The 13,309-nt window shown below is 41.7% G+C and overlaps 1 protein-coding gene across 2 annotated transcripts in view; it reads right to left on the bottom strand.

Moving 5' to 3' along the window:
- The window catches only part of MACROD2 (mono-ADP ribosylhydrolase 2), a 756,429-nt gene that overhangs the window by 206,369 nt on the left and 536,751 nt on the right, over positions 1 to 13,309 (bottom strand). For both annotated transcript variants that reach the window (XM_033142884.1, XM_033142885.1), the window contains exon 7: positions 4,929 to 4,959. In XM_033142884.1, coding sequence (XP_032998775.1) covers positions 4,929 to 4,959 — 31 coding nt within the window. The remainder of the gene's footprint in view (positions 1 to 4,928; positions 4,960 to 13,309) is intronic.

Genomic DNA, 13,309 nt, shown 5'->3' with positions numbered 1-13,309 from the left:
GGCATAGACGCTTGTGCAAAAGGGAATGTGGGTTCCCCAATCTCACTTTTCATGACACATTCTACACACACTTATCACTGCACAGTAAACCTCATGCCTGAAGCATATTCCTATTGAAACTACCACTCTAGGAAGACTGGATCATATACTACTGTATTTTCTGAAACCTTTCCTCCAGGCGTGCCCCTCCCCCTGTATCTGCTCTTGACCTCTCCCATTATTCCTAGCCTTCCTCATATGACTTTCCTTCTTCATTAATACAATGAAGACTGAACATCCTGAAATTCATTTGTGGACAATCTGAAATGAAAGCATGTAGAAAGGAGACTATAAAAATTTGTGGGGAGTTAAATGAAGAGGACACAAAAGCATCCCACTTAACAAGAAAATGCACATCTGTGGAAGTTTTTCCACCAAAAATAATCTTAAAAGCACTTTCTTCAGATACTTTTAATTTCTTTCTTTTCTTTTTTAAAGAAAAGTCCCATCTTCTAGTCCCATATTGTATCAAATCCTTTTGATCAGTAAGATACTTTACTATTTTGAATGCCTCCTCTCTCATCACAAACCTGTGGGGCTATTGATTCCCATGCTGTGAGATGGTGTGAAAGGTCGGACTTGAATCCAGACCCACCATGCATTGTTTATCCATTGACTATACCGGCTTTCAAAATTAATTCACTCAAGAGTGGCAAAAGCCACATTTCATTCTTGTCGCTGAATTTCATTTGCTGCTGATACATTAGCTTTCTTGGATGTCACATCTCCAGACAAAAGAAAGGGGGAAAGGTTCACAGTAGTCAATAGCAGACAGTACATTAAACAGGTGCTGAAGAGATAAAGTCAGAATCCACTTCCAGGGTTGAAATGCCCTGTCATTAGCACAAGCAAAACCCATGGACGTGGAAGTTGAAGAAGCAGCTACAGTGCACCATCTCAATCTGGTTCCTGGCTAGGAAACAGTATCAGCCATTCATTAGAGAGAGCCATGTGGAGTCTCATTCTTTGGTTGCACTCATCCAGTGATATAGCAGCTTTCCTATCTAGCATACTGATAGCAAAATAACCGAGCGTGATGACACACTGGTTCTTCTAGTTTTAGAACAGGAAGAGAAGGAAAATAAAGATGCTTTGTTTTGTCTGTCTTTGTATATTAACATAAAAAGTGCTGCAGCAATCCTCCATTGGAGCTGAGAGTTAAGAGTTGGACCAGAGAGACGTAACAATGGCCCCACTACCCAACAACCTCCTCATCTGAACTGGTGGAGGTAGTTTTGGCAGTGGTGCAGGGGAGCCCCCAAACAACTTTAACCCCCACACTAAGGCCTCCTTAAGTGGTTTGTCTCAAGACACCATGGCCACAATGACAACCATGAGACTGTACATTGTGGGCCCAGTGCATACTTAACATGGTATTTGTTACAGAGTACATTGGTAGTGGTCAAGCAGTGGGGGCAGGGTCCAATAACCCTGTTGTCATGGATGTACCATAACCTGGTGAGGTTTGGACGGATGGTGACTAGTCCTCCTTGCTGAATTGATACTGGATCCAAGAGTACAGTACAAGATATGCACTGTCATGTGAGGCCTAAATGGCTCAAAGAGGTGTCATTGGCCTCAGTAACATCCTCACACAGCAACATCTGATTGGCTATGTGGTGCTATAATGGTCACTATGTGATCCCTGATTGGTTGACAAAGAAGCCGGTGCAAGGACTTATGCTTGCACAATGCAGCCCCTCCTCTCCCACACCCCCAAAAACAGACTCAGGGGTGGGTGGGCAGAATCCCCAGAACAGCATGCTTAAGCAGAAGCTCTGGCAAACTGAAATGGTTATCCTGATAGAACGAATGCCTTAGCATGACATTTAATTCCTTCCTATATTTTTTAAAAAACAACAACTGTACATGCAGAAAGTAATGTTTCTTCATAAATATTTCCACCTCCCAGGGGAAAAATATATTAAAAAAATATTGGTGCAGCATTAACAAGAAAGGTACACAAAGTAGAAAAGATAGAATGTAGTACTGTGGATTTTGAGATTTAGTCTCAAATTACAGTGAAACAATAGATCTATTTGTCGAGTGGACAACACAAATTTACAGCACATGTACATTTCATAATACAAGAGAGAAAGAACAAGAGGGCAGTGCCCATCAAGGCACTGAGCTTAATACCTTTAATCCTCCTTCTGGAGTCAGTATGTCTGCTAAATATATCCTATTAATGCTAATTTTAGATGGCTGAGTGTTAATCAATGGACACCCTGGTAATAATTTCTAAGCATGTAGAATGTATTCCAGAGAGAAATGGACTGAAGGAACAGTTTGAACATGGGTAGCATGCCATTTAAAATAAGATCTCTGTTAAATAATGTATATGACAAATTCTTAGACAGAGTAGCTAATTAGATTGCTGAAATACTTTGAATATCCTAATGGACTCCAAGCAGCAGCTGCTCTATTTACTAAGAACTTAAAAAAACACCAGTCAATATTTTAATCATTTTGTAATGAATATTCCATAGAATCTCTTTGAACTGGTTTCTCATATGGACACCATGCTGTTCTTTATGCAAAATGGCATCCATAATGACCTTATGAACAGACCCTGTGACTACACAAACTGTGTGCATGTTGCCTCTATCTGTACACATGTTCTGATTGTGCAAGTTTGTTCTTGGCTACAGACAATAGATAAAAGGGAGGCAGTTTAACCACAATCCCGGATTTGGATGACACCCTAAGCCAAACCTGTACTGAGCTAAAAGGCACTCAGATCTGAATCTGCATAGAATAATAGAATTTTTGAGATGGAAGGGACCCCAAAGGTCATCTAACCCTACAATGCAAGAATCTCAGGTAAAGCATCCATGACAGATCCAACCTCTGCTTAAAAACCTCCAAGGAAGGAGAGTCCACTACTTTATGAGGGAGCCTGTTCTGCTGTTGATCAGCTCTTACTGTCAGAAAGTTCTCTCTGATGTTTAGTTGGAATCTCCTTTCTTATAACTTGAATCCATTGGTTTGGGTCCTACCCGTGATTATCTTGGTCACTCTCCTCTGCACACATTCTAGCTTGTCAACAGCCTTCTTAAACTGTGATGCCTACCCAGAACTGGACACCATACTCCAGTTGAGGTCTAACCAAGGCAGAATAAATCAGTACTATTACTTCTCTTGATCAGGACACTAGACTTCTGTTGGTGCAGCCTAGAATAGCATTAAACCACATCTATGATCAACCAGAAAATATACTTCATGTTTGACACATTTTATTTTCTGTTAAATTTGACTGTCACAAAAATGACCTGTAATTTTATTTGCATTTCACTTCACAACAGATTCCATGAATCATGGCTGCCCTGCTTTCCTATGATAATGACAAAAATATGCATCATGATAGAAAACACCGCTGTGTTTTATATCATTAGCCACCTCCAATTATAAATAATCTCATCAGGATCTAGATTGGAAGATAAAAAATCAGTTATGTCTGCAAACCGCAGTTGTATTGAGGCAATACAGATATGATCAGAAGCAAAAAGAGGAGAAATCAACTAGGTTTGATACTAGATGAGAAAATATTTGATTAATTAACCTGAGAAATGCTTGAATTCATGTATAGCTCACCATCAAAACTCCCTCTGAATATAAGACAGTATGTGTCTGTGGAAATTCATACCAGCTACAACACTTTCATTTCATTGTTTATCACATGAACAACCAGTGCTTTTTTCTAAAAAGATGTTTAGGGGTACTCTCATTTTCCTACTCATATTGAAATACTGCCCCTCAATGAGGCCAAACTTAGATTCACAAAATGTTTAGGGGTATGCATACTCCTGTGTCCCCCCAGAAAAAAAGCACTGTGTATACCTGACACAAGCTTTTAGCCCATGCCAGTTCTGACTGGTCAATATACACTCTTCGAAAGCATCCAGCACCCAGCGTGTGGAAACTTAACAATTTCTGCCAGTCTATGATTTAAGAATTCCAATATTTATTTATTTGTTTAGATTCTCATAGATTCTCAAACTTTTATTGGCATACATACCAGATTCCAGTAGGGTTCAATACAAACAAAACCACTCACCAAAAACAACCCTAACATAAACCCTGCATTTAGCACTTAAGTTAGTGTTGTATAGCATTCACGAATTCTCATTGTGTGTTGCAGAAAGCTGGATACTGTCTCCATCTTGTCTACATCCTGAGAAAACGTTTGTTTGTTTGTTTGTTTGTTGCATTTCTCTGAGGAGCTCAAGGTGGTGAACATGGTTCTCACCTTTCTCATTTAATCTCCACAACAACCGTGTGAGGTAGGTTAGGCTAAGAGGCAGTGATTGGCCCAATATGAACACATGATGCCTCAACTGTCTATTCTGACTGGCAGTGGCTCTCTAAGGTCTCAAGCAGATGTCTTTCCTAGCCCTGCTGTCTGGTATCCTATTAGGTGGAGACACAAGGAATTGAACCTGGGGCCATCTGTATGCAAAACATGAGTCATGGCCCTCAGTACCACACAAGGCTCTATTCTCACAATACTATAGCACTACATCCAATACATCATTTACACAGAACCCTGCAGCATCTGTTATCTTCAGCCCTGAACCCACATTTCTAGAGAAGCCAATCAAACTCTCTTATTCCTGTAATATTAAGTTGCGTAGCTGCTTGTAAACCCAGATCAATTCTCTGTCAGGTCCTTGGGCCATAGCCTGTAATTTGATAGCACAACACAGCCCACTAGGCATTGTAGAACAAATTGTTAATAATACTGAATATGTAAAACCCATGCAACATCTACTAGAACACGCTCCAGCAAAGCCAAAAACAAAACAAAACACCCTTGTTAAAACCAAAGTCGACTATTTGTCATGAAGAAATATAGCTTGAATAGAAACTTTATAATGGGTTTTACATACCATAAATTCCTGTTGAAATACACGGGAACGCCTGCAAGACAAAAACCAAGATGTAAATTAGAAATTTATTTAATTTTTGCCTTAGAACCACTTATTACACAGAATCATTTAGCATGAGGAAACCACAAACTGCTTCGTGTAAGGAAATCCCTACCTCTAAGTTGGCAGGGCCTGATGAAATGCCCTCCAGGGCGCTGAGAGAACTAGTTCAGAAGAAGAAGAAGAGTAGAAGAGCATGGATTTGATATCCCACTTTATCACTACCCGAAGGAGTCTCAAAGCGGCTAACATTCTCCTTTCCCTTCCTCCCCCACAACAAACACTCTGTGAGGTGAGTGGGGCTGAGAGACTTCAAAGAAGTGTGACTAGCCCAAGGTCACCCAGCAGCTGCATGTGGAGGAGCGGAGACGCGAACCCGGTTCCCCAGATTACGAGTCTACCGCTCTTAACCACTACACCACACAGCTCTCTCTCTTCAGGAGATCAGAAAGTTGCTCACAATTTTCTTTGTGAACTCAACGGAGAACAGATAAGGTCCTGCAGCACTTTGGAGAACGCTAAACATATAGTGCCTTGCCAAATGGGAAAAGAGGGAGGACCCAGGGATTTTTTAAAAACAGCTGCAACAACAATAAAAGTGACTTACATAATGTAGGCGCTATTAGAACAATTACAATGTGATCAATCTGCAAGCATCTAGAGGAAACTGGAATGACCACCCGAAGACAGCATAGATTTGTTCAGAACAAAGAACAAACTACTCTTTCTTTGATAGGGTAATCCATTTAATTGATAACAAGGATAAAGCAGATATATATCTTGACTTCGGAAAATGTTTCTTGGGAAATTCTCATAAGAGAAGCTGAGGAGTTTGTACTCTGCTCTTCCTTCTCCTAATACAGCAGTCAAATAACTTGTTGGGGGGTTGGAATGCATGCTGGCGCAATCCATAGTGTGACTGTCCTGATCAATGCCTCCCCCAGACCTTCAAACATTGGGTGGAAGGAAGCTCAAAAGGGGGAAACCATGCACACTATGCTCTTCCATGCAATAAGGGAGGCCAAAAAGTTCCCAATCCTATGCTAAACTCCCAGTGCTGGGATCTATGGGAACTGCAGCAACATTGTTCTGTTTAAGCTCCTGAGGGTTGTTGTTGTTGTTTTTTAAGGCATTGAACGAGCTGGAGCCTTTAAAGGTCCCTGGCACAACATATTAATGCCTCTGGATTGTTTATAAAATTACTAAAGTCGTACCTTGGAAGTCAAACGGAATCTGTCCCGGAAGTCCATTCAACTTCCAAAACATTTGGAAACCAAAGTGCAGGTTCTGGTTGGCTGCAGGAAGCTCCTGCAGCCAATCAGAAGCCGCAGAAGCCCCGTTGGACATTCGGCTTCCAAAAATAGTTTGCAAATCGGAACACTCACTTCCAAGTTTGCGGCATTCAGAAGCCAAAACATTTGAGATCTAAGCTGTTCAAAAACCAAGGTACGACTGTACAACATTTTACTGATGAAACATAGCCACTAAAGGATTTTCAGGATCCTTTAGAAGCACATGGTACAGAGCTGTATTTGGCTTATAGCATTATTCTCATACTACAGACTGCCTTGTAGGTATCTGCAGATCTTCCACATTAAGCCAAACCTTTGGTCCTATCTCACCAGTGAAACTCCAGATTGGACAAGGCAGGACTCTGAGCTACTCTTTACATCTGACCTTGCTGCAAACGCATAAACATGAAATGTTGTGCTAATGGATACCCTAAGTATGCATTAGCACAGCAGTCATCTTTGTTTTTGCAAATTGATTCTCACTTTCCCCCCCAAAACCCAAATCCCCTCCAGCTGTATTAACTATACTTCAGCAAAACATGTCTCTCCTGTATCAGTCTCTACAGCCACAGCAGGTGCTGTGACCTTCCAACAGCTTGACCTCATCCCCCAAAGGCACACCTCTCCATCGTCTCCCGAGACAGACAGATGCCAACCAACTCAAACAGTAGAATAAAAGGGGTCTCACTAAGAGCAACTATCCTTAATATATATGACACACTCATTCTCCAAGTGTGTGTTCTTATGTAGCTAAAATGACACCAGCTATACACCAGATGGAAGCATCAGAGGGCTGCAGGAAACTCTGAGTTTGGAAGAATGATACAAAAAAAACCATTAAAAAACTAAAGGGACTGAGCATGTTCAGTTGCCATGGAGCACTTGACTGATGGTGGAAGAAAAGAGAACTGGGGAAAGTAGAGTGGAAATTAATGGAATATCTTGGATGAACACATGGCTGGCTGGCATCATGAAAAGGAGCACCCCACACTGCAATGTTTTGTCACAGATTCCATTTGTGAACAAAATGGGGGGAAATATGACATATCATGAAGCAGATTTCTGGAGGGATCTACTCTGTGTCTGCCACTGATCAACACTGATATAAATTATTTAGGCGTAGGAAGTGGAAAGTACAAAACTACAAAGGCCACAACTGAAAGATACTTATAGCAAACTCCTTGCAGCACAGCATATTCATATTTCTCAAAGAAGAAGTGGTCTAGAGGCAGTAAAACAAAGTATCAAATAAAGGAATTCTTTGCACAGAAAAAGATTAGAGACTATACAGATTGAAGTTCAACAATCTAAAGGCAAGTAATATTTTGTTTGAACCACATTAGAAAAACTGTGGAATTTCAGATTCTATTGGGTGCTATATTTTCAGAACAACAGGAAACGAACACAATGCAATTGCAATGGTGAATACAGTACAGGAGGCATGACAGTGAGAGAAAGTTGAAGGAACAAGGTATTCTTATTCCTAGAAAACAAATTAAGGGACAATATGGTAACAATTTTCTAAAAAGTAAAAGGCTGTCATTATAGGAAATGGAGAAAAATGGTTCAGTTGCTCTGGAGGACAGGGCAATCGGCTTGAAGTGCCAGAAGTTACATTTAAGTTGAATATTATGAAATACATCAAAGCAGTTGTTCAATTGACTTCATTGGATTTTTCTTTTTTTTTAAAGCAAAAAAAAAAAAAACAAGCTGATGTTTCAATTTCAAACATCACTGGGTGTCAAAGAATGGTAGTAAAATATGCAGAGAATTGAGAGGTTTATTTATTTATTTTTCACTCAAATAAAAATAAAAATCTTGAATTGCTTCAGCTATCCAACCAAGGTGGCTGCCAACATCAAGAAGAAAAACAATGCAACGACAAAAGACCTATCAAGAACAAATAGAGCAAATATCATTTGAACAAACAGGCTTAGAGAACTGGATGGGGAAAGCCTGTTAACAGGGAAATAGTCCTGCACACTGGCATTGAGAATTGTATTGGTGCCAGGCTTCAGGGAGAGAAAGAACTGGTGGGGCAGAAGGTGGGAAAGAGGAGAGGAGAAAGCAAAAGGCCAAAGGAAATGTTGTTTTAACTGTGCCTCTGCAGTAGCACTGTGTAGATTTTGGGATGTTGGTTGTTTTTATAGCATCAATACCAGCTTTCCTCCCAAGATAAAAAAAAACAGGGCTTGTTGAGACTGAGGCATGGGGGGTCAGTTATCTTCTCCACCACACATAACACTTCCTTAGATCCAGGTGAGGGATCCCTGCAGTTACTATTTAAAACACACATGTGGTTAATGTAATGTGTAGTTTGGCTCAACGGTGCCTTTATCCCCCATGCTGCAATGTCTCTTCAGAGGCCGAAAATCTAACACACTCCCCTTGCCTAGCCTTGCTTTGCTAGAAGAATGGCTCAGAAGCAGGCAGCACACAGTGGGTTAGATCCAAACTAGGTAAAGGTAAAGGTACCCCAGTTGCAGACGACTCTGGGATTGCGGCGCTCATCTTGCTCTATAGGCTGAGGGAGCCGGCGTTTGTCTGCAAAAGCTTCTGGGTCATGTGGCCAGCATGACTAAGCCACTTCTGGCGAACCAGAGCAGCACACGGAAACGCCGTTTACCTTCCTGCCAGAGCGGTACCCATTTATTTACTTCCACTTGAAGTGCTTTCGAACTGCTAGGTGGGCAGGAGCAGGGACCGAACAATGGGAGCTCACCCCATTTGAACCGCCGACCTTCTGATCGGCAAGCCCTAGGCTCAGTGGTTTAGACCACAGCACCACCCGCGTCCCAGATCCAAACTAAGCCTCTGCAAATAGAAATGCTCCTTCTGTTCATGGAAGGCTTCTGGTCTGTTGGCCAGATTGTGCTGGCAGAAGGGGGAAAGGGTCCCTCCTTCCCCTGTGGACTTCCTTATACCAGAACAAAGTCTGGATCAGAGCCTCTGGTTAGTGCAGTCAGTAGAGCATGAGACTCTTAATCTCAGAACTGTGGGTTCAAATCCCACACTGGGGAAAAGTTGGACTAGATTATCCTTGTGGTCCATTCTAACTCTATGATTCTATGATGTCAGAAACAATTTGCATCAGGTTTTTCTTAGACTACAATACCCACCCAGTGAAGTGAAAAAGCAAACTACCAAGGCCTGATGCATACCCAGGAATAATATAATACAGGACATAGAAGGGACAAAACACCGCTCATTGCCATCTATACAATTTCCAGCTAAAGCCACCCCCAACATATCATCAAGGGTCTAACCCTTCCCTTTCACAGACAGGCAACAGAGACAGAAACACAGAAACCAGACCCTGACACAAATTCCAATGACAAATCTATCCCCACCTCTACTCTAGCAACACCATTACACTAATTACAGTACTGCTAAGGCAATATCAGCCCATTTCTGTTTTCCTTCCTTTTAGGGGGCAGAAAGATATAAGAGAGTAGCAAAAACAAGGCAGTATGTCCAAGGGCAAGCATATGCTGTCAGCAGTGAGCAACCTTGTTCTACTACATTAGCAAAGATAATAAACAGGAACCAAACTGATTCAAATTTGTCATTTTTCTACCCATAGGCAACCCTCAACTTTTATGTTATTCCCCCCCCCCCAAAGCAACCTGCCATACTCTCTGATACTACAGATCTAATGTCAGCCTGTTAAAAAAAACACCTTCCAATTACAGGCTATGATGGTCCTTACAGCTGCCAGTAAGTAACCCAGCAATTCTTCATATTTTAGTTGTAAATCTAAACCTATAGGTAGGTTTAGCAGTTTCCCAGTGATGTGATGGACATTCCCACAAGCGTACACACGTGCTAACAAATGGGCACCCTCTCCAACATGCAGAAATGTTCTAGGAAAGTGCCGTGGCAACTCGCAAGTCCAATTTGTTGTCACATGAATTAAAAGCGAATTTAAAAACAGGTGTAACCAAATCATGTGTTTGGATAGACATGTTGAAACAGAAAGGTTTCAGCAGGCACTTCAAACAGTCCAGGGAAGATGCCTGCCTACTCTCTATGGGTAGAAAGTTCCACAGCGCAAGTGCTGCCATGGTAAAGGAATAAGGCCTCACAAAAGTGGGGAAAAAACAATGTTGTGGCACTTGTAAAAGTTTTACCAAGAGATGAAATGTTATTTGCTCGAATGAAATTAATGGACTTAGAGACCATAGCATACAAGTACGTTCATGCTGTGGACTCAATGTAAATCCCACATCCCAGGATAGAAGCTCAACACTGATGCAAATGGAAGCTTTCCTCCTGTGGTCGAAAGCAGCTTCAGTGTTGTGGTGGAAAGATTAAATTCCCTTCCCATGCGTCCCAGTGCTAATCAGATCACCACAACTACTATTTAAACTTTTAAAGGTAGCCACTTTAGCTGCATGCAATTAATGTCATATCTGGTTTGGCTCTTACCATTCTCCTGTGCTTCTGCCACAAGGTGAATATACCTGTAATGCGGAACTGACTGTGTGTAGGGCTCACTCTCCCCTTCTTTGACCTGCTCCTATAGCAGGGCAAAGACTTGTCAAATTAATTTGCTTGTTTCAAAAAGTTTCACATGCTCCATGGCTTTTAGTCTAGGAAGGTTCATCTGTATAGCTGGTTTCAGTTGACAACACTGAACACAAGTAATCACTGGAGACCCCACAAACCAATTGTTCTGTCAGCCACTCCTGTAATGAAGCTGCAAACTCACAGGGTACAGCCAGTTTCAGTAAACCACAAATATTCTGCTTCAGAATCTGATGCAGGTTGCTTTAGCCATACAGATAAGGGTTTGTGAACCAGCTTACTGCTGCAAAGTGTGCACAGAGGACAAGAATTTAGGAAACATTTCCCATTTGAAGATAGGAATACATCCCCATAGAGCTCTTGGGACAGGCGTGTGGAGTTCTCATTTGCCTCCTCGCCACTCACTGCAGTGTGCTTCCAAAAAAAACCTCCTCCAACGTTCCAGGAAAAAATTCAGCTAGGTTCAAGGAATGATACTAGTAGAACATACTAGATAAGCCCCAAGGCCCTAGCTATGCCAGCCATCTTAGTAAAAATCAAACAAAGCACTACCAGAAACCTCTAAGAAGGTTACAGGATTCCTACAACCAGATAGAATCATAGAATCATAGAGTTGGAAGAGACCACAAGGGCCATCCAGTCCAACCCCCTGCCAAGCAGGATGTGGATGGCAAGAATTCTAGGAAGGTTAGATCACATGTGATCCCTTCCTCCTTCCAGTGACATGGCCATGGCCAGGAGCACCAGCAATCCCTGAAATACACCCCAAATCCCAGACTGCCAGAAGCGTCTGAATGGACCTGGAAGTCATGGTGGGTGGTCAACAGTTCCTGCCAAAAGGGAAACCCATTGTAGGACTTGAGGGATGCTAGCCACCCCCATGAGGTCCTCTTGTCAACCACAGGTGTTGGCGAGCCAGTGCACCAGCAGTAAGCTGGGCCTGACTACCACAAAATGCCTGCCCTAGAGACACCACATGACAAGATGGGAATCCTGAAGAAAACTGAGACTGCAGCTTGGACAGGCTAGCTTACCAGTGCACATGCAATTTGTAGGCAAAGTGAGAACACGATAGTCTATTTGAGCATTCAGTAAATTTGCATGATGGCAATCAAATGTATGAGAATGCTGGCAAGTCCCATGTCTGCAGCATGTCACCTGCTGCCTTTACAGCACCCCACAACTTGAAGAGCAAACTTCTATTGCATTCATGGGGGCACCCCAGGCAATTTGGAACCCTGCATAATCACAGATCAACACAAGTATAGATCACCATAGATTGGAACAAACAAGCACATCTTCCAACAACTTCCCTGATTTCTGAGCAAAATTAGCACTTGGAAATAAAAGAGGAGGCTGCTAACTTGATAGAATCCAGGGGTTTTTTCCTTGTTCCTGTGGTGCAGGACAACTTTGTTTTTAGTACTTTCAGTGGATACACTGTGACATCAACATGGAAAGAAAGAAAGAAAAGCACACACATATGCCTGACCTTTTCTGAATCGGAGTCATTTTTCTGAAACTTCTCTCCTAGCGAAAAAGATATAGTTTGACAAATGTTCACAGGACAGGTTTTTAAGTAATGCCCCACTTTATGCAGAGAGGTACAATTTCAAAAACTAAGTAACAACTGGCGAAAATGTAGTGGCCCATGTCCTCAAAGGTCAGAGTAGAAGATCCCGAAGATCCTTTGGGACACTAAAACCTATGGTGTTTATTCTTCAAGGCATGCCTTCTCCATTTGCTGTGCTATTCTATTTCAGTTCCTCTCTTTGTCTTTCTACCACCCCCAGAATGTCTTTTATAGAAGGGTGGCTTTTAACTACTTCTTAACCTACCTTGCGGCCACACCACAATAATCTTGCTTTCTTTTTCTGCCACACATCTGAATAATACTTCTGACTGGAGGTATTAAAAGCTGCCTAAATTTCAAGCTATTTTTGAACACCAGGAAGGACATTATCACTGGCCGTATCTCAAATTAACTTGGGGCTCCTAGCTCACTCCCTCATAGAGAGATGATTACAGCATAAAACCGGCTTATATAATTTTGCAAAATATGACACAGCTGTTATTCACTGCTCAGGGGAGACCCATGGCTAAGAAAGCATGTAGACCCAATTTCCTTCTTCTCCTAGGGAAGCAATTTAGTCTAGATGCCAGGCTAAAATTATTGGCAGGGCAATAATGTGGAATTCACACAGCGGATGTTGACACAGTGCAATATCTAGCTTATGCATAAGTCTTAAGTCTCCAGAACACCCACATTTTTAGCTCTTTCCTGTGCATAATAATAGATTCAGTCAGAGTAAAAATTCAGTCTCAATGAAAAAATGGCTAACACCTATCATCAGGCGTTAAATGATCCTTGTCTCAAAAGATGTTAGAAATGTCAATCACAAGACAACATGCAATAGCTCTGCTCTCAAAATTTATGTTTAATTTAGTTTAGGGCTGGTGGAAAGCACAATTGACAACTCTGGATTTTTCTTCTTCTGGAGAACTGCTCTTTCCAGGGAAAAT

The sequence above is a fragment of the Lacerta agilis genome, chromosome 3 (assembly GCF_009819535.1).
Source record: "Lacerta agilis isolate rLacAgi1 chromosome 3, rLacAgi1.pri, whole genome shotgun sequence".
NCBI lineage: Eukaryota > Metazoa > Chordata > Lepidosauria > Squamata > Lacertidae > Lacerta > Lacerta agilis.
The sequence above is the reverse complement of the archived record's forward strand: the minus strand, read 5'-3'. Positions and strand labels throughout refer to the sequence as shown.